Genomic DNA, 19,843 nt, shown 5'->3' with positions numbered 1-19,843 from the left:
CCTGCCAGTGGAAACAACTTCCCTGCTTCTATCTTGTCTATTCCCCTCATAATCTTATATGTTTCCATAAGATCTCCCCTCATTCTTCTGAATTCCACTGAGTAAAGCCCCAGCCTACTCAGTCTCTCCTCATAAGCCAACCCTCTCAACTCCGGAATCAACCTAGTGAATCTCCTCTGCACCCCCCTCCAGTGCCAGTCTATCCTTTCTCAAGTAAGGAGACCAAAACTGTTCATAGCTAATCCAACATCTCCTTTGTATCAAATAAAATCACAATGCCAACAAATTGAAATAACATATGATTTTTATTACAATGAGGCAGCTAGACTGAACAGCATAATAAAGGGAACACCATTCGAGTAGAACAAACCCTTCCTTCCTTCTCTCCTCCCATCACATCCACAGACCAGCAGATTATACTCAATTGTTGCAGCTTGAACAGAGGGGGCTGAGGAAAGTACAACATTGTGCCCGCCCGTGGGTAGGAAGGGTTAACCAGAGGACAGATACTGAAAGGAATTAAAGAACGATTCAAAAGGATTCCAAACTGAATTTGAAATTTTAAGAGTGTGGTGAGGGTCTGGCCTTCAGATTGAGCTGGACCCCCTCCCTGCCCACCCCTATCCTTCCCCCATCCCTCCCCCTCCCTCCCTTGCCCCTTCCCTTCCACCAGCCACCCTCCACCCCACCTCACCCCCTACCCACACCCCCGTCCCCTAAGTACGTGTGTGTGAATGTAGGAGGCATGAGAGTGCGTGAGGGAGTTTAGATTAATCATACACGGGGAGTAATGTACACCCAGTGCACATGGTAAGTGTGTGTGTGTATGTGTGAGTATGTGTCTGTGTCAGGTATGGAAATCAGCTTTCCAACATCACTGATGCCATTAAAAATGACAAAAGGTAATACGTAAGTGTTTTTTTTAATAAGAGAACTTTTTAATTATTACCTGAAGTGGATACTATTTCCAGGTGTTAATGTTAAGGGGCATGGGAGGTGGCTTTGACAGGGGTTAATTTGAGAGGGGGCATGTAGCTGATGAACGTATTTGTGACTGCGTGCCTCTTCCTAATTACTAATATATACAGAGATGTAGCTCGAAAAGACTTGTTCACATTTGATTTTGGCATGTGATTTTGGGTGTCAACATTGAGAATGCTTCAGGTTCTCTACTGGAAGTCACTAAAGGTTCGGCAGCTCAAAGTTTGGGAGATCCCGCCTCAAACCAAGCGTTTTTTTTTGCTGCCGGGGGGCATTTTCTGGAGTTAAAAGAAACAAGTAGGAAATGGCTAGCATTTTCTTCATCGAAAAATGTGACGCAGGCTTGTCACAGCCGCATGTGACAGACAATTCACCAGACCCAGTCCCATCCGGGATTGTGTCCGTCTTAAATTTGACAAATTTCATGTTGAGGCAAGCTTTTTGCACAGCGACTCCATTGCCAAAAAGATTAAAGAAAAGAAAACTCTCTCCTATTTAACTCTGCCATCACCTCCCTCGACATGATAATTCCATCATGCCATACTGGTCGACACAGCCACCCACCCAGCAGTTTGTATTTATTTCCTCATTCTACACAGTATGAGGCAGAAGCAACCAAAGTCCAGCGAAACACCTTACACTTTAAGCAGCACTGCAGGACAGCGATATATTTAGACACTAGCTTTTAATAGTTGGTAATAGTTTTAGGATGGAAGTTGTCTAGCGGAATCTTCCAGCCGCGCTCACCCCAAAACCAGAAAACCTTGCCCAAGGTCAATGGGCCTATGCATGGTCTGCCCTCGCCCGCTACGATTCCAGTGGCAGGAAAACTCCCCCTATATAGTCTGACTAATATTCAAGGCGTGTTTTCCTTTAAAGGAGTTGTGAGCAAGCGTTTTTCACTAATCATGGTAATCTTTAATGTATAAATGCACATTGCTACATAGTAACGTTGCATCCGTGCTGTGCATAATTCACTGTGCTTGGGCTCTGTTGCTTTGAGGGTTCAAATATCTTCTCAAATTAGAATGGATTGGGACACCCCACCTCCGACCCCTGGAAATCCTCCCCAGTGGCTTGTTGCTCCAGGAACGTTGGTGTTTGAGCTATGTGTTGCTCGAGGTCTTTCTGTAATTGTTCACCAGGGATCTCAGGCTCTGGCCGTTTGTCTCCCTTTTCACTCTGCCCCGAGCTCAAAAGTGCAGATGTTCCACCTTCTGCTACAGCGGTAAAAGCCACATTTTCATTAGGAGTAGACTCTACCTCTCTCCCTTGGGTGCTTTGTGATTCAGGTTTTCCTTCCGATATCTGCAACATTTCTTCCTCCTTGGGCCATCTTGGCACGAGAGATCGCCAGCCTTGGAGCTTACTTTCTTGTGTTTCAGACTTTAGCTCATCCTCCTTTGGAGACACTCCAGGGAGCTACAAGAGATGACAAGTGTAGAATCAATCAACACATCCCTCAGGAGAGGAGAGAAAACCAGCAATGAAAAAGGTTTAAAATTTACACAAATTATTAATTCTACAAACTGACAGTAATTGCCAAACCATCACTGAGAATGCTTTAAGGACAGATCTGTCAACATGTGTCACATAGAAACATAGAAGGTAGGAGCAGGAGGAGGCCATTTGGCCCTTCGAGCCTCCTCTGCCATTCATTACAATCATAGCCGATCATTAACCTCAATAGCCTAATCTTGCTCTTTCTCTATACCCTTGATCCCGTTCATCCCACGTGCTATATCCAGCCGCCTCTTGAATACATTCAATGTTCTGGCATCAACTACTTCCTGCGGTAATAAATTCCACAGGCTCACCACTCTTTGGGTGAAGAAATGTCTCCTCACCTCCATCCTGAATGGTCTATCTTGAATCCTCAGACCGTGACCCCTGGTTCTGGACTCCCCACCATCGGGAACATGCTCCCTGCCACTACCCTGTCTAGTCTGTTAGAATTTTATAAGTCTCTATGAGATCGCCCCCTCATTCGTCTGAATTCCAGCAAAAACAATCCTAACCTGGTCAATCTCTTCTCATACATCAGTCCTGTCATCCCCAGAATCAGCCTGGTAAACCTTCGTTGCACTCCCTAGAGAGCAAGAACATCCTTCTTGAGAAAAAAAGACCAAAACTGCACACGTGTCATGTTTTAAGATCATCAATAAACCGCGTGGATCAGAGATGGTCATCTTCCATTGTTTTGAGACTTTATAAACTTTCCCGTAATTCTGATTCTGCTCAGAAACATATTCAGACAGGAAGTTCCCTCAGAACAACACTCAGGTTTGAACTTTGCTGTAAGTTTGACAGAAATATTGCTCCTCAACCCAGCCAAACAACAGGAGGAGCAGAAACTGCTCATAGGACATCCTGGTCCCAGTTCCATGGATCACGTCTGTAACTTCGCCCATCATTTATCACCCTTCAGGTAAAATCAAGTCTTCCACCTCATCTCCTACGTCTCCATTTCTAACCTCACGGTGGTACAGTGGTTAGCACTGCGGCCTCACAGCGCCCGGGGGTTCAATTCCAGCCTCGGGTGACTGCTTGTGTCGAATCATAGGAACCCTACAGCACAGGCAAGAGGCCACTTGGTCTATCGAGCCTGCACCAACAACAATCCCACCGAGGCCCTATCCCCCTAACTCCACGTATTTACCCTGACATTAAGGGGCAATTTAGCATGGCCGACCAACCTAACCTGCGTATCTTTGGAGTGCAGGAGGAAACTGGAGCAGCCAGAGGAAACCCACACAGACACAGAGAGAACGTGCAAACTCCACACAGACAGTGATCCAAGATGGGAATTGAGCTCGGGTTCCTGGCGCTGCGAGGCAGCAGTGCTAACGTCCACAGCACTCTGTGCATTAAATCAGAAAGAGAACCAGAACAAAAGTCAATCCAAAACATGAAAATTAACGGTATCAATAATTGGCTCAGAGACTCCTTTTTTGACATCTGCAGCCCCAATAAGTGGGTACAGGTTGCAAATATCCACAGGCTGACAGTGATGATGAAGACTGCTTGATTCTTAAAGTTCATGTTCACATTTCGACACAGTCCCTCAGATAGCGTTCACCTCTAGCCCAGATACCCAAGGATCACTGCAAAACTTAACCACAGCAAAACATCATTAAGATCTCACACGTGATGAACATGTTTACGTTCCAGCAGGAGGACCCAAACTAGGAGCTTCTTCCCTAATCCAAAGACAGTGGGGGCAATTATAACAGTCCAACCCAGGCACTTTGGTGACATGCCTCTGATAGGATGTTGGTCAATCAGGGTGATATTGGGACCTCAGTAGGATTTGTGCTTTGGTATAAATTGACAATCCAGGCACAAACTGTGCTCATGTTTAGAAGCTTCAAAAATCCCCAGAGCTTCAATCACTGACTTTTAGGTTTTACTGAGACAGAAATAGGGAGAATAGGATGAAAACTTTCTCCTAGGAGATGGGATAACATTTTACATTTATTAATCAGGCTGGAAGTCACAGATTCAACTCGTTTACAGGTTCAGCTGGGGTTTTCTTCAGGACAAGGCGAGAACCTTTGGATTTCCTGGGTCTGAAGGACCTGGGATGCTTCTTCCCAACCTCCAATTCTCCCCCACCTCCAATTCTCCCCCACCATAATCCACCCACCCAGTCTGAAAAATGCCTTCCTTTATTGGGGTTGGGAATTGGAACCAGCTGCTCCTGTGGCCTCTTCCAGAGTGCTCCCTGCCTGACCGATGTCTGTTCAATCAGGCTAATCTCTACGTGAAAACATGTCACACGCCGTGGAGCGAAACATTTTGCAATCTTTTAATGGTTATAGGCCACTGGGATCATTCTGTGCAATTTTAACATGAAGAATATAATGAAAAACATTGGCAGACCTCCCAATTTAACCAAGAAAGTGATAACGCACACCGTTTTCAATCAACAAAATACACACACACGCACATGGCAGATGGTGGAATTTGAATTCAGTAAAAAATATCTGGAATTGAGAATCTACTGGTGATTGTCGGAAAAACCCATCTGGCTGACTATTGTCCTTTAGGGAAGAAAATCTCCTGTTCTTACCTGGTCTGGCCTGCATGTGACTCCAAAGCCACAGCAATGTGGTTGACTCTCAACTGCCCTCCAAGGGCAACAAGGGATGGTCAACAAATGCTGGCCAGCCAGCAATGCCCATGTCCTACGAATGAATAAAAACACACACATACACACACAGGAAAATATTGAAATGCATTAACTTTGCACTTTAGAAGGGCTGGTGTCCATAGATTTCTTTTCATTCTCAGAATGGTATTTACCAGTCTTAACATTCTATTGCAATATCTAGAGAACATAAGAACATAAGAAATAGGAGCAGGAGTAGGCCATCTAGCCCTTCGAGCCTGCCCCGCCATTCAATAAGATCATGGCTGATCTGTCGTGGCTCAGTTCCACTTTCCCGCCCTCTCCCCATAACCCTTAATCCCCTCTCCTATCAAAAACCCATCAACCCGCATCTTAAAAATATTTAGCGAGGCAGCCTCCACCACTTCAACGGGCAGAGAATTCCAGAGATTCACCACCCTTTGAGTGAAGAAGTTCCTCCTCAGCTCCGTTCTAAACCGCCCCCCCTTTATCTTGAGGCTGTGCCCCCTAGTCCTACTGTCTTTTTTGAGCCGGAAGAGTCTCTCCACCTCTATCCTATCCATCCCATTCATCATTTTATATGTCTCAATGAGATCTCCCCTCATTCTTCTAAACTCTAACGAGTACAAGCCTAGTTTATTCAGTCTCTCCTCATAGCTCAACCCCCTCAAATCCGGTATCAGCCTAGTAAACCTCCTCTGCACTCCCTCCAAGGCCAAAATATCCTTGCGCAGGTGCGGCGCCCAAAACTGCACACAGTACTCCAGCTGCGGCCTCACCAATGCCCTATACAGCTGCAGCAAGACCTCCCTACTTTTATATTCAATCCCCCTTGCTGTGAAGACCAGCATCCCATTCGCCTTCCTGACCACCTGCTGCACCTGCAAGCTGGGTTTTTGCGACTCATGCACAAGGACCCCGAGGTCCCTCTGCGCCATCGCCTGCTGCAGTTTTTCTCCACGTAAGTAATAATCCTTCCTACCATTATTCCTACCAAAGTGGACCACCTCACACTTGCCAACATTAAATTCCATTTGCCATTTCCTGGCCCATTCGCCCAGCCTATCTAGATCCTTCTGCAGACTCTCCACACCCTCCGCACAATTTGCCGTTCCCCCAATCTTGGTGTCATCAGCAAATTTCGACACCCTACACTCGGTTCCCTCCTCCAGATCATCTATATAAATGGTAAAAAGCTGAGGCCCCAGCACCGACCCCTGGGGCACTCCACTAGTCACCATCCACCAATCCGAATAGCACCCGTTGACCCCCACTCTCTGCCTCCTATTTGACAACCAATCCTCTATCCACGCTAACACCCTACCCCCAACTCCATGTCCCCCGACCTTCTGCAATAACCTCTTGTGAGGTACTTTGTCAAACGCCTTCTGAAAATCCAGAAAGACCACATCCACCGGCTCTCCTCTATCCACTGCCCTAGACACATCCTCATAGAACTCCAGTAAATTTGTCAGACACGACTTCCCTTTAATGAAACCGTGCTGCGTCTGCTCTATCAAGCAATTCCCTTCAAGATGCCTCGCAATTTCCTCCTTAATGACGGATTCTAACATTTTACCTACCACAGACGTTAAACTAACCGGCCTATAATTCCCCGCCTTTTGCCTGGCACCCTTCTTAAACAACGGCGTAACATTAGCCGTTTTCCAATCTTCCGGCACTTCCCCGGAATCCAGCGACGTCTGGAAAATAACCACCAAGGCATCCACTATCACCTCCGCCATTTCTTTCAGAACCCTCGGATGCATTCCATCCGGTCCTGGGGACTTGTCCACAATCAGCCTCTCCAGTCTGTCGAGCACCGCCTCTCTAGTAACAGTAATGTCATTGAGACCCTCCAGTCCTACCACCTTTCCATCGCTAACACCCGGCAAATTATTCACGTCCTCCTCCGTGAAGACAGAAACAAAAAAGTTATTCAAGACCTTAGCCATATCCCCATCCCCTACCACTAGCTCCCCTTTCTCATCCTCTAAAGGACCAACGTTCACCCTAGCCAGCCTCTTCCTTTTTATATATTTATAAAAACTCTTGCTATCCTTTTTTATATTAAGCGCTAGAGCACTGAGACAGTTAAAACACAAACAAAATAAACTTGCAGAATGAAACAAGGTCTTGCACAATGTGTTACCCTGTGAAAATCCTATCAGAAAAACTATACTGCAGATAAAAATTCTGTGGTCAGTCGTTACTAACTCTTGCCCTTTGATTAATGTGGTTCCATGACCCTTTCTAAAGTTGGGGATAAACAACCCGGACAACTCAGATATTCAGGAGCTGGAATGTTAAAAATGTGATGGCTGCAGTACAGTTTGTGCACATAATCTGAAAATCTAAACTCGGAAGGTAATTTATCCAAACCAGACAGAATGAGTCGCCAAGTTAAAACAAGGCTCTGTTCAAATTAAACAAATTTAATGAGTTATTGATGATTATTCATTCCCTTTTTCTAATTGAGTCACTCATTACTGTCCAGTTTTAAATACTCAGTGAGATTCAGTGAATAGAGAAAAGGAGCAAGGTTTAAACTGAAACTTGAGAGAACAGACTTGCCATTTGGAGGTCATTTACTCCCTGTTGGTACTGTGTTGAATGCAAGCATTGCACTGTTGCAGACCATATTATAATACTGGAAAAGTTAGACTTTCAGAGACCAGCATGATTCCAAAAGATAGAAAACCCCAGTAAGTACTTTGCCTATAAAGCACTGGAGAGGGTGCAGAGCAAATTCACCAGGGTGTGGCCTGGGCTGAAGTGTTTCAGCTATGAAGAGAGGCTGGTTAGGCTGGGGTTCATAGAATAGGATCATAGAATCCCTACAGTGCAGAAGGAGGCCATTTGGCCCATCAAGTCTGCACCGACCATCATCTCACCCCGGTCCTATCTTATCATGGCCAATTGGCCTCATGTTTTTCTGGCTGTGGGAGGGAACTGGAGAACCTGGAGAAAACCCACACAGACACAGGGAGAATGTGCAAATTTCACACAGACAGTGACCAGAGGCTAGAATTGAACCCGAGTCCCTGGTGCTGTGAGGCAGCAGTGCTTATCATTGCGCCACTCCTATTGGAGCTGAAAAAGATGGGAGGGGACCTGATTAAGGTGTATGAAATTATGAGGGAATGAGATCGGAAATAAGTTTTCTCCTGAGTAGAGGAGTCAATTGCTAGGGGACATGGATTTAAGGTAAAGGGCAGGGGATTTAGGTGGAATTTCACCCAGAGGGTGGTGGGAATCTGGAACCTGCTGTCTGAAAGGTTGGTAAGGTGGGAACTCTTATAACATTTAAGAAGCATTTAGATGAGCACTTGGAACACCATAGCATACACAGCTACGGACCAAGTGCTGGAAAATGGTATTAGGATAGGTGCTTGATGGTTGGCACACACACGATGGGCAGAAGAATCTCCTTTTATGCTCTTGCACTCTATGACCCTCTACTTGAACAATCTGCCAGGAGGTTCACTATCATGGTCTACTGCAAGCCTACTTTCACTCGTCAATATAAGTGTTGGGCTTCCTCCAGTTCCACACACTATGAGATTGATCTTAATGGCAACCTTGTGAATAGGGCTCGATCCATTTGCTTGCCATACAAGCTTGATGCTTGGTTTTGTGGGATACCCTGATCAGAATAGTTTGCACTGTATATCACACAAACCCGTGAATGGAGCCTAAGGCTGTCACTTTCAGCTCTGAAAAGTGCCCAGTTTACTTCAGATTACCCTTGAAGGGCAAGGCATCCCAAGCATCAAGCAACAAGTGAAGCCAGCTGTTTCACATTGTTACTATGCAGCAGCAGCATGAGTGATATCCGCCGCTAACAGAATGCTGGCATCAAGCCTAAAAGACATTCTGCCCATCACACAATGGAGTCATGAATTTCAGTGGCAGTGTGATGTTAGGTATGTAGGTTGTACATCCCAGATCACACCAAACAGCCTGTTCCTTCCTTCCTCTGTTCGCAACACCAAACAACAGGTTTCTTCCTCTGTTCACAACAGGCAAGAAACAGACTGCACCCAACCAGCCCATGCTTGCAAAACTCAAAACGGCATCCAACATTAGATGTGATTCTGCAATTGGACAATGTTTATTAAATCCTTAGTATGCTAAGTATTATGTTGACAACCAATTTAAGATTGTCAACCAGGCTTGCAATGTTGCGCATATGTATGTACTGGAAGCGACGTATTAACACATAGGTCCCTGTTCTTTGGAGACAGAAAGAACAGATACACATATTGCATCTGCTTCAGTTAAATAAAATAAATGAGAGCCATTCTCTGACTCATTCCTCAGGGCAATGTCTTGATTAGTCAGCATCAGACAGTCTGGTTTAAATCTCAAATAATGCTTGTCAGTTAAATCTAAATCACCTTCAACTGGTGTATTCTCCATGGTAACTCCTTTACCAATTAAAAACCAATCAGCACTTGCTTCTCATACCATACAAATTACGATTTTCCTCCTTATGCTGGTATTCTTGCAAAGAGTCCTGAAGAGTACAGGATGAAAAGCTTCAATATTTTTTTTTTCTCAATAATACCCAAGTTCAATGTGACCAAATTACTATTCCCATTTTTATTAACAGTTTCATCTTTATCTCATATCTTTTGGAACCCATTTCAACAATCCCAGATGGTCCCTAATCTAACAAGTTTTTGACCTCCTCAAAAAAGTGTTCAAGGAGATTAATTAGGCATGACTTACCCGTTACAAATTCATGTACAGTTCATATTCATCTAACTGACCAATTGCTCTGTCCCTAATGACAGATACTAGTGCTTCCCCATAATGGACATTAAGTCAAAGAGATTTAATAATATGACTAAGATAATGGTCCATAATGTTCGAGCCTCTTCCGCCAGTGGAATCTTCCCTTACTGCCGAAGTCAATGAACATGTGAAGGGCTCGCAGCATCCACCAGAGGGGAACCCACAAATGCAGGGTTAGAGAATCCAAAATTAAAATTCTAATCCTTGTTTTCAAGTCCTTCCATTGCCTCAACCCTCCCTACCTCGATAATTTCTTCCACAACCTTTCGAGATATCGGAACTTCTCCAATCCTGACCTCTTGCGTGTTCTCAATTTTTAATCACTTTGTTAATCAGTAACCATGCCTTTGATTACCTAGGCCCCAATCTTCAGGACACCCAAAGTTCTCAAACTCATTTTCCTCCTTTAAAACATTCCTTAAAACCTAACTCACTGACCAAGCTTTTTGCCAACTGATTCCAATATCTCCCTATGAGGCTTCATTTCAAATTATGTTTTATAATGCTCTGGTGAAACAACTTGGCGTGTTTTATTGTGTTACAAACACTACGTAGATATAAACTGTGCTGTTCTACAATTTCTTGCTTTGTCTCTCCCTCTCTCTCTCTCTCCCCCACCCCCTCCCCCAGTGCCCCTTCTTCAGTTGCACTGGCAATTTTCCAATCTATGGAGACAATTCCTGAGTCAAAACTGCTTTGGGAGAGCATAAAATGTCATGAAATCCGATTCGATATTACACTGCTCAATACTGATGGCAAGGTTTGTTTGAAGCAATAGGCGTATTGTGCAGTATTTAGCACAAATCAACAAACCTGCCACTTTGGTACAGAAAACTCATTGTCTGCGTGCTTCAGTACATTAAGATCAAGGTGCAATACAATACAAGAATGGGACAAATTCTTTTCTTCCCAGTTTCAGAAGGTTGACCTGGTTCTAGTGAAATTTGATATTCCCCAAATTCCAATCCCAACTGCGTAAACACTTTAATAGTGAAACACAACAACCAAAATGACCATGGATCTACATCAGTTATGATATTTATCAAAGTAACACATCAAAAATGTGGTTGAGAGAAAACGGTAGCATTAAGGAGTAAAAGGAAAGATCACTTTCAAGGGAATAAGGGCACTGTGTTCTGATCTGACCAGGAGCATTATGTAAAGTTTAAAGTTAAAGTTTATTTATTATTGTCACAAGTAGGCTTGCATTAATACTGCAATGAAGTTAGTTGAAAATTGCCTAGTCACCACACTCCAGTGCCTGTTCGGGTACACTGAGGGAGAATTTAGCACGGCCAATGCACCTAACCAGCACATCTTTCGGACTGTGGGAGGAAACCACAGCACCCGGAGGAAACCCACGCAGTCATGGGGAGAATTTGCAAACTCTGCACAGTGAGCCAAGCAGGAATCGAACCCGGTTCCTTGGCACTGTGCTAGCCACTGTGCCACCGTGCTGCCTGTAAATGTAATTACAGAATCAATGCAGTGCTTGATGTAGATTTTGCCAAAACAGGTGGCAGAATTTAATATCAGCTCCCCGGCCCACCTCCACTGCTGGCATAGGGCATCTGGGTTGTCCGTATAATCACGGTAGAGGGATGGTGGGAATCTGGAGTGCACTGCCTGGGAAAGTAGTGGAGGTTAGAACATAGAACATAGAACATTACAGCGCAGAACAGGCCCTTCGGCCCACGATGTTGCGCCAACCAGTTAAAAAACAATGACCCACTAATCTAAACCAATCCCTTTTCGTCCATAAACCTATCCACGGATCTCTTAAACGCCCCCAAACTAGGCGCATTTACAACTGCAGCAGGCAGGGCATTCCAATCCCTCACCACCCTCTGGGTAAAGAACCTACCCCTGACATCCGTCCTATAACTACCCCCCCTTAATTTAAAGCCATGCCCCCTCGTGCTAGCTTTCTCCATCCGAGGAAAAAGGCTATCACTATCCACCCTATCTAAACCTCTAATCATCTTATATGTTTCAATAAGATCCCCTCTTAGCCGCCTTCTTTCTAGCGAAAACAACCCCAAATCCCTCAGTCTCTCCTCATAGGACTTCCCCTCCATACCAGGCAACATCCTGGTAAACCTCCTCTGCACCCTCTCCAAAGCCTCCACATCCTTCCTGTAATGTGGGGACCAGAACTGCACACAGTACTCCAAGTGCAGCCGCACCAGAGTTGTGTACAGTTGCAACATGATGCTGCGACTCCTAAATTCAATCCCCCTACCAATAAACGCCAAGACACCGTATGCCTTCTTAACAACCTTATCTACTTGATTCCCAACTTTCAGGGATCTATGTACACATACACCTAGATCCCTCTGTTCATCCACACTATTCAAAGTCCTCCCGTTAGCCTTATACTCAACACATCTGTTATTCCTACCAAAGTGAATTACCTCACACTTCTCCGCATTAAACTCCATCCACCACCTCTCGGCCCAGCTCTGCAACCTGTCTAAGTCTCCCTGCAAACTATGACACCCTTCCTCACAATCTACCACACCTCCGACTTTGGTGTCATCAGCAAATTTACTAATCCACCCAACTATACCCTCATCCAGATCATTAATAAAAATTACAAACAGCAGTGGCCCCAAAACAGATCCCTGAGGCACACCACTCGTAACCGAACTCCATGACGAATATTTACCATCAACCACCACCCTCTGTCTCCTATCTGCTAGCCAATTCCTGATCCAATTTCCTAGACTACCCTCAATCCCATACATCTGCATTTTCTACAGAAGCCTACCATGGTGAACCTTATCAAACACCTTACTAAAATCCATATATACCACGTCAACTGCCTTACCCCCATCCACCTCTTTGGTCACTTTCTCAAAAAACTCAATAAGGTTAGTAAGGCACGACCTCCCCGCTACAAAACCATGCTGACTACCTCCAATCAATTCATTACTCTCCAAATAACTATAAATCCTATCCTTAATAATTTTTTCTAAAACCTTGCCCACAACAGAAGTAAGACTCACCGGTCTATAATTCCCGGGGAAGTCTCTGTTCCCCTTCTTAAACAATGGGACAACATTCGCTATCCTCCAATCTTCCGGTACTATACCAGAGACAAACGACGACCTGAAGATCAGAGCCAGAGGCTCTGCAATCACCTCTCTTGCCTCCCAGAGAACCCTAGGCTAAATCCCATCCGGACCAGGGGACTTATCTATTTTCAAACCCTCTAGAATATTCAGCGCATCCCCCTTATCAACTGCAATACTGTCTATTTTACACCCCTGCAACCCGGTGTCCTCCTCAGCTATATTCATGTCCCCCTGCGTGAACACCAAAGAGAAATATTGGTTCAATGCCTCTCCAATCTCTTCCGGTTCCACACACAACTTCCCTCTACTGTCCGCAACTGGCCCTAATCTTGCCCTAACCAACCTTCTGTTCTTGACATACCTATAGAACGCCTTAGGATTCTCCTTAATCCTATCAGCCAAAGTCTTCTCATGTCCTCTTTTAGCCCTTCTTAACTCACTCTTCAACTCCCTCCTAGCCAATCTAAAGCTTTCTAATGCACTACCTGAGCCCTCAAGCCTCATCCGAACATAAGCCTCCTTTTTCTTTTTAACCAACGAATCAACTTTTTTAGTGCACCACAGTTCCCTAGCCCTACCAAATCCTCCTTGCCTGACAGGGACATACCTATCACGGACTCACAGTAGCTGCTCCTTGAAAAAACTCCACATTTCGGACGTTCCCAGTCCCTGTAATCTCCTAGTCCAACCTATGCTTCCTAATTCTCTCCTAATAGCCTCATAATTACCCTTCCCCCAGCTAAAACTACTGACCCGAGGTTCATGCCTATCCCTTTCCATCACTAAGGTGAACTTAACCGAATTGTGATCACTATCACCAAAATGCACACCAACTTCCAAGTCTAGCACCTGGTCTGGCTCATTTCCCAACACCAAATCCAATATAGCCTCACCTCTAGTTGGCCTATCTACATACTGAGTCAAAAAACCTTCCTGCACGCTTTGTACAAAAACTGACCCCTCTAACGAGCTAGAGCTATAGCAATTCCAATCAATATTAGTAAAGTTAAAGTTAAAGTTGGAAACCTTACAACCTTTAAAAAGTATTCGGATGAGAACTTGAAATATCAAAACATTCAAGAATATGGGACAAGTGCAGGAAAATGGGATCAGCATGCTTTTACTGGTAGTTAGTGTCAGTACGGATTCGATGGGCTGAAGAGCTTTTTCTGCGCTGTACGATTGTATGACTTTATAATTAAGTTGGGGTCGGGGATGGCCAAAATCAGCTTTCCCACCAGGAGGCTAACTGAGCCTCTCAACTGGTCAATTCGGGGTCAATTTTAGCTTTCACTCTGCATGATCACCTGGTGGGGTGAAACCATGATCATCTGGAAGGTGTATGTTTCTCTGCCTTTTAGTTAAAATAAAGTATTAGATCAACCCAAGGTAGGAATATAGGACAAACTGGAATCAATCTTCTGAACTGCCTCCAGTGCCACCACATCTTTCCTCAAAGCAGGAGACCAAAACTGAATGCAATACTTCAACTGTGGTCTCACTAATGCCTTATGCAATTCTAACAATACTTTTGTACTTTTATATTCTCGATCCTTTGCAATAAATGCCAGGATTCCATGTGCCTTCCTTATAACATTCCGCACCTGCTTACCACTTTCTGTGACTCATGCACAAGGACACCCAGATCCCTTTGCAAAGGCACCTTTTGAATCTGTTCCCCATTTAAATAGTAATTTGCCCTTTTATTTTTCCAGCCAAAATGGATAACCTTGCATTTATCCACATTAAACTCCATCTGCCAGATTCTGTCCCATTCACCTAGCCTATCAATATCCATCTGTAAAGTTTTTAACTCCTCATTATAGCCTGCTTCCCCACCTATTTTTGTGTCATCAGCAAATTTTGCCCCTGCTTGTAGGTCCTTGATGTAGATGGGACGCAATGCCTCTTCTCGTCAGCTTGCATCTTAGAACATACAACATAGAACATTACAGCGCAGTACAGACCCTTCGGCCCTCGATGTTGCGCCGACCAGTGGAACGAATCTAATGACCTTCTTACCTAAACTATTCCAATGTTATCCATATGCCTATCCAATGACCATTTGAACGCCCTTAAAGTTGGCGAGTCCACAACTGCTGCTCCATGCCCTTACTACCCTCTGAGTAAAGAACCTACCTCTGACATCTGTCCTATAATTATCACCCCTCAATTTAAAGCTATGTCCCCTCATGTTGGCCATCACCATCCAAGGAAAAAGGCTCTCACTGTCCACCCTATCTAACCCTCTGATCATCTTGTATGCCTCAATTAGGTCACCTCTTAACCTTCTTCTCTCTAACGAAAACAACCTCAAGTCCCTCAGCCTTTCCTCATAAGACCTTCCCACCATACCAGCAACATCCTGGTAAACCTCCTCTGCACCCTTTCCAATGCTTCCACATCTTTCCTATAATGTGGCGACCAGAACTGTACGCAATACTCCAAATGTGGCCGCACCAGAGTTTTGCACAGTTGCAACATAATCTCATGGCTCCGAAATTCAATCCCTCTACCAATAAAAGCTAACACACCTACGCCTTCTTAACAACCTTATCAACCTGGGTGCCAACTTTCAGGGATCTATACACATGTATACCGAGATCTCTCTGCTCGTCGACACTACCAAGAGTCCTTCCATTAGCCCTATATTCTGTAATCGTGTTACTCTTTCCAAAGTGAATCACCTCACACTTTTCCACAGTGTCTTGAGACTATTTAAAAATACTGAACTCGAATGAGTACCGTACAACCTGTGCTCGAAATTGGCCTCAAGCTAAGGATAGTCCACCAAACTAGTTTGATTGAAATTACTCTTGCAGGTGGAAAAGACTAAATGACTGGTTTGTGGAACATCAAATGACCTCAGATTTGCTGCCCACTCCCGTCACAACTATCCTCACCCCAACCCCAGGTTAACTCATTCCTTCCACACAGCGAGAGTGACAAAGAATGACCCTTCATTAAAATTCAAAAAACAATACAGAACAGTAACAGGTCCTTCAGCGCACCAAGTCTGCACTGATACATGGTTTCTATCCCTCTGTTTGCCTCCTGTTCATGTGTCTATCAAGATACACCTTGAACGTTGCTAACGTGCCTGCTTCCACCACCTCCACAGGCAGTGCATTCCAGGCACCCACTACCTCTGTGTGAAAAACTTTCCCCACCCATCTCCCCAAAATTTTCCCTCTCTCACCTTAAACCTGTGCTGTCTTGTAGTCGGGTTTTCATGCTGTAAACCTCTAAGACTCTATGACCCTTCCACTTTGGGAAAAAGCCTCTGACTATCTATCTTATCTATGTCTCTCATAATTTTGTAGATTTTATCTCCCCTCAGCCTCCATCTTTCCAGTGAAAAAAATCTGAGTTTATCCAACCTCTCCTCATACCTAAAACCCTCCAGATCAGGCAACATCCTGGTAAACCTTCTTTGCACCCTCTCCAAAGCATCCACATCCTTCTGGTTGTGTGGTGACCTGAACTGCACACGATATTCCAATTCGGCCTAACATTTCACAGAAAGTTTCAACAAGACAGTTTCCTGTTACGCCGTCTTCTTAAAATAGATGGTGCTTCAGGAAGCAAAGATCTACTTATTTGCCAATGCGTTGTCTTTTCCTCTGGGCCTCTACGTCAAAATGATCTAGATTTTTTAAAAAACTGTGCCCCCATTTGCATAGTCCAGGGATATCATTTCCAATCCCATATTTGTTTAGTTATGATATCCACACAGGTCATACAGAAAATATCAAAATTCATAGAATCCCTAAAATGCAGGAGGGAGCTTCTGACTCTCCGACAGGCCCTATCCCTGTAACCCCACACATTTACCTTGTCAATCCCCCTATCCAACACACTCTGAGACACTAAGGGGCAATTTAGCATAGCCAATCCACTTAACCTACAAACCTTTGGACTGCAGCGTATCCATTTATCAACTACTGTTGGTAAATCAGACTGTAGTTTAGGGGTGGTGGGCCAATGCAATCAAAGAAAAGTCCATCTTCATTCCCGTGACCATCTAATTCTTTCCCTTGGTGTTCCTCTATTCCTCACTCAGTTGTTTTCTTCTCCTTTCCACAATGTCTTTCAAAACCCAAGCTTGTCATCACTTTACCTACCTCTTCAAATTTGATGCTGGTCTTCAGCACTTCACTTGGGCTTCTCAGCATGACATTAGAAGAATAGCATCCTATACCTTGGGTTCACTATACTGGATTCTGCATCAGGAGCCAACGCCATTCTTTGTGGATTTGGAATGCAGGACAAGCTTCGCACTCATAATTTGGCCCCAAATACCTAACCATCCCCCGTCTTTTATTGTGACCGCTTATGTCTCCAATCTTCATCTTCACAAGTGGAAAATTTCATAGTTCTTCAATTGGAGGAATAGGGATAGGCTATTCAGCTCTTCAGTTATATCATGGTTGATGTGATGCTAGTGCGCCTTTAAGAATTTATTTTTAAATCATGTTCTCTGCAGTTAAGCAGGCCTTTTGATTTCAATGTTGCCGGACTATCTGCTAGAAGTCCTCTTATTGCTGCTTCAATTGTTTATTTTTACTCTGGGCCTCAGGTTCTTACTGGGATCATTTATGACCCTACATTGTGAGTGAGAAGATTGATTGACAAGTCAAAGTCAGGTGGTTCCTCCCCAGAAGAATCTATGGGTTCATTTTCACTTTTGGTTTTACAGTCAGAAGCTGCCCTGGTTGTCAAGTAGAAGACAGGTTTTCTCTCTCCCTCCTTGGTATTGTAAATTCATTGGCTAGCTGAATGCAGGTCTCCTGACCTTCCTGGAGTGAAAATTCTGCAGTTAGTGGTTTTGCTGGCTAGTAATTAGGATCTCTCCCTCCCTCTCCCTGGTCAGTTCTGACTTCAAGTTTGTCTGTGTGTTTACCAAGAGAACTGCAGCATCCAACCAAAGGACTAAGTTCCAGCATCACGCGAGCATTCATATTTTTGTGCTAATCCTGTGGCATGGTTATTTGCTTGGAGCAGTATTTAGCTTTCTACAGAATCGTGACTTTTTTTGTTTGTAACTGATAAAAATTATTGCTAATTTTCTTTGTATACATGGTAACTGTATTCGTAAATAAACTTTGTTTGATAAAAGATCCCTAGTGGGTCATTTGAATGATACCTGAAGTGAAGCATCTCTTGCTTACCCTAGCCAAATTCAAATGACAAAACTTACGATCTAGGCGGACTTCATAAAACACTTTGGAGTTTCTGACCTGAATTATAATATTGATTTGTATCCTAACCCTGTCTACCCTCCTTGGGTCTGTAGCTCTTGATATCTTTGCCTAACAACAAAAACAAAACCATCCCATAATCCTTAAGTTAAGCAACTTTCAACCAGAGAACAAATTATAGAGGAAATGGAAACATACATATTGGAATTCTTTTCCTCATAAGTTTAAGTTTATTTATTAGTGTCACAAATTGGCTTACATTATCACTGCAATGAAGTTACAGTGAAAATCGCCAGTTGTCATACTCTGGTGCCTGTTCAAGGACATTGCGGGAGAATTTAGCATGGCCAATGCAGCTAACCAGCCTGTCTTTTGGACCGTGGGAGGAAACCAGAGCCCCTGGAGAAAACCCACGCAAACATGGGGAGAATGTGCATACTCTACACAGACAGTCACCCAAGCCAGGAATCGAACCCGGGTCCCTGGCTCTGTGAGGCAGCAGTGTTAACCACTGTGCCACCATGCTGCCCACAAGGTAGTAGAAGCTGGATCTTTAAAGTCTTTCATGGCTGAGTTAGCTTTTTGTTACATCAGGGAATCAAAGGTGGGGGGTGAGACTGGGCAGCAAAGTGGAGCTAAGCCCACTACCAGATCAGCCATGATCCTACTGAATGATGTGATAGGCCCAAAGGACCATGCCCAGAAGTATTGCTCTTTTCAGGCATCCTGCACTTTGCTCACGAGAGATCACCTCCAACTGTAGTCAAATTAAAGCACTTTGCATGAGTCTTGCAAATAAACTTGGCTTTTGCAAGATTCTCTGCTTTCTGGGTTATATCCAGCCCTCCCACCCAGAATATCTAGATATTTTAAAAACAGGACAATTAAGTCAAGTGCCATTTTGTACTGACAGTATTATTATAGTACTAAAATGCAAGTACAGAGGCTAAACTTGTTAAAAAGTCCTGAGATTGAGGCATTTCCTACAGGACTGGAGTATGAATAGTTCATAATACTTAGCAATAGATGGTCACAGAAAACATGCAGAATGATGCAGTGCCTTGATTATCCAGAGTTAGTAAGGTCACCACAAATGTTATAGAACTCATGACAAGGCAGGTCATAAGGGCATGAATTTTTCACAAAGAAAATGAAATTAGGGCCTTAAAACTAAAACCCATTCCTTTTCCGAAAGGGAAATTCAGAGAATGAATTCTGAAACCCTCTGGAGCTACTCTGTTACACATTCCCCCTCGCTGAACACGGAACACGGCTCCAAGGGACTTGGCCGTTTCCCAAAAGTTTTACTTCATTGTGACCGACTGAATAATGGACCCGAGATAAGTGGAACACTGTTAATATCTACTGCAATAATTCCTTCTGGAATAAATTGCTTTGTGGTTTTGCAGTTACTAGATGCAGCTGGGACATAATGCCACTTTGCAATTTATATGCAAATTTTTAAAAAAAGACACAAAAATAGCTCAAGACCAACACAATCATAACATTTGCAGAACATTTCCCATGAGGTCTAATGCACAATAGCATTGGAAACTGTTGCAAAAAGGACAGTAAATCTTCCTTGTGTCTGTGCATAACAAATCCACCACAAACATTTCTTCCCCTTACGGTAAAACACAGTTCATTACCAA

At 44.0% G+C, this 19,843-nt stretch overlaps 1 protein-coding gene across 5 annotated transcripts in view; it reads right to left on the bottom strand.

Moving 5' to 3' along the window:
* Positions 1-710: 710 nt before the first annotated feature.
* pex11a (peroxisomal biogenesis factor 11 alpha) overlaps positions 711-19,843 on the bottom strand; it is an 85,154-nt gene continuing 66,021 nt past the window's right edge. For 4 of the 5 annotated variants that reach the window (XM_080214402.1, XM_080214401.1, XM_080214403.1 and 1 more), the window contains one exon: positions 711-2,403. In XM_080214402.1, the coding sequence (XP_080070528.1) occupies positions 2,005-2,403 (399 nt within the window). In that variant the 3' untranslated portion in view covers positions 711-2,004. Of the gene's footprint in view, positions 2,404-2,999; positions 3,071-19,843 lie in introns of all 5 variants that reach the window. The other variant, XM_080214404.1, reaches the window with a different exon arrangement.

Source organism: Carcharhinus amblyrhynchos, chromosome 28 (genome assembly GCF_965287045.1).
Source record: "Carcharhinus amblyrhynchos chromosome 28, sCarAmb.v2.hapA, whole genome shotgun sequence".
NCBI classification, from domain to species: domain Eukaryota; kingdom Metazoa; phylum Chordata; class Chondrichthyes; order Carcharhiniformes; family Carcharhinidae; genus Carcharhinus; species Carcharhinus amblyrhynchos.
This window is presented reverse-complemented; position numbering and strand designations above follow the sequence as displayed.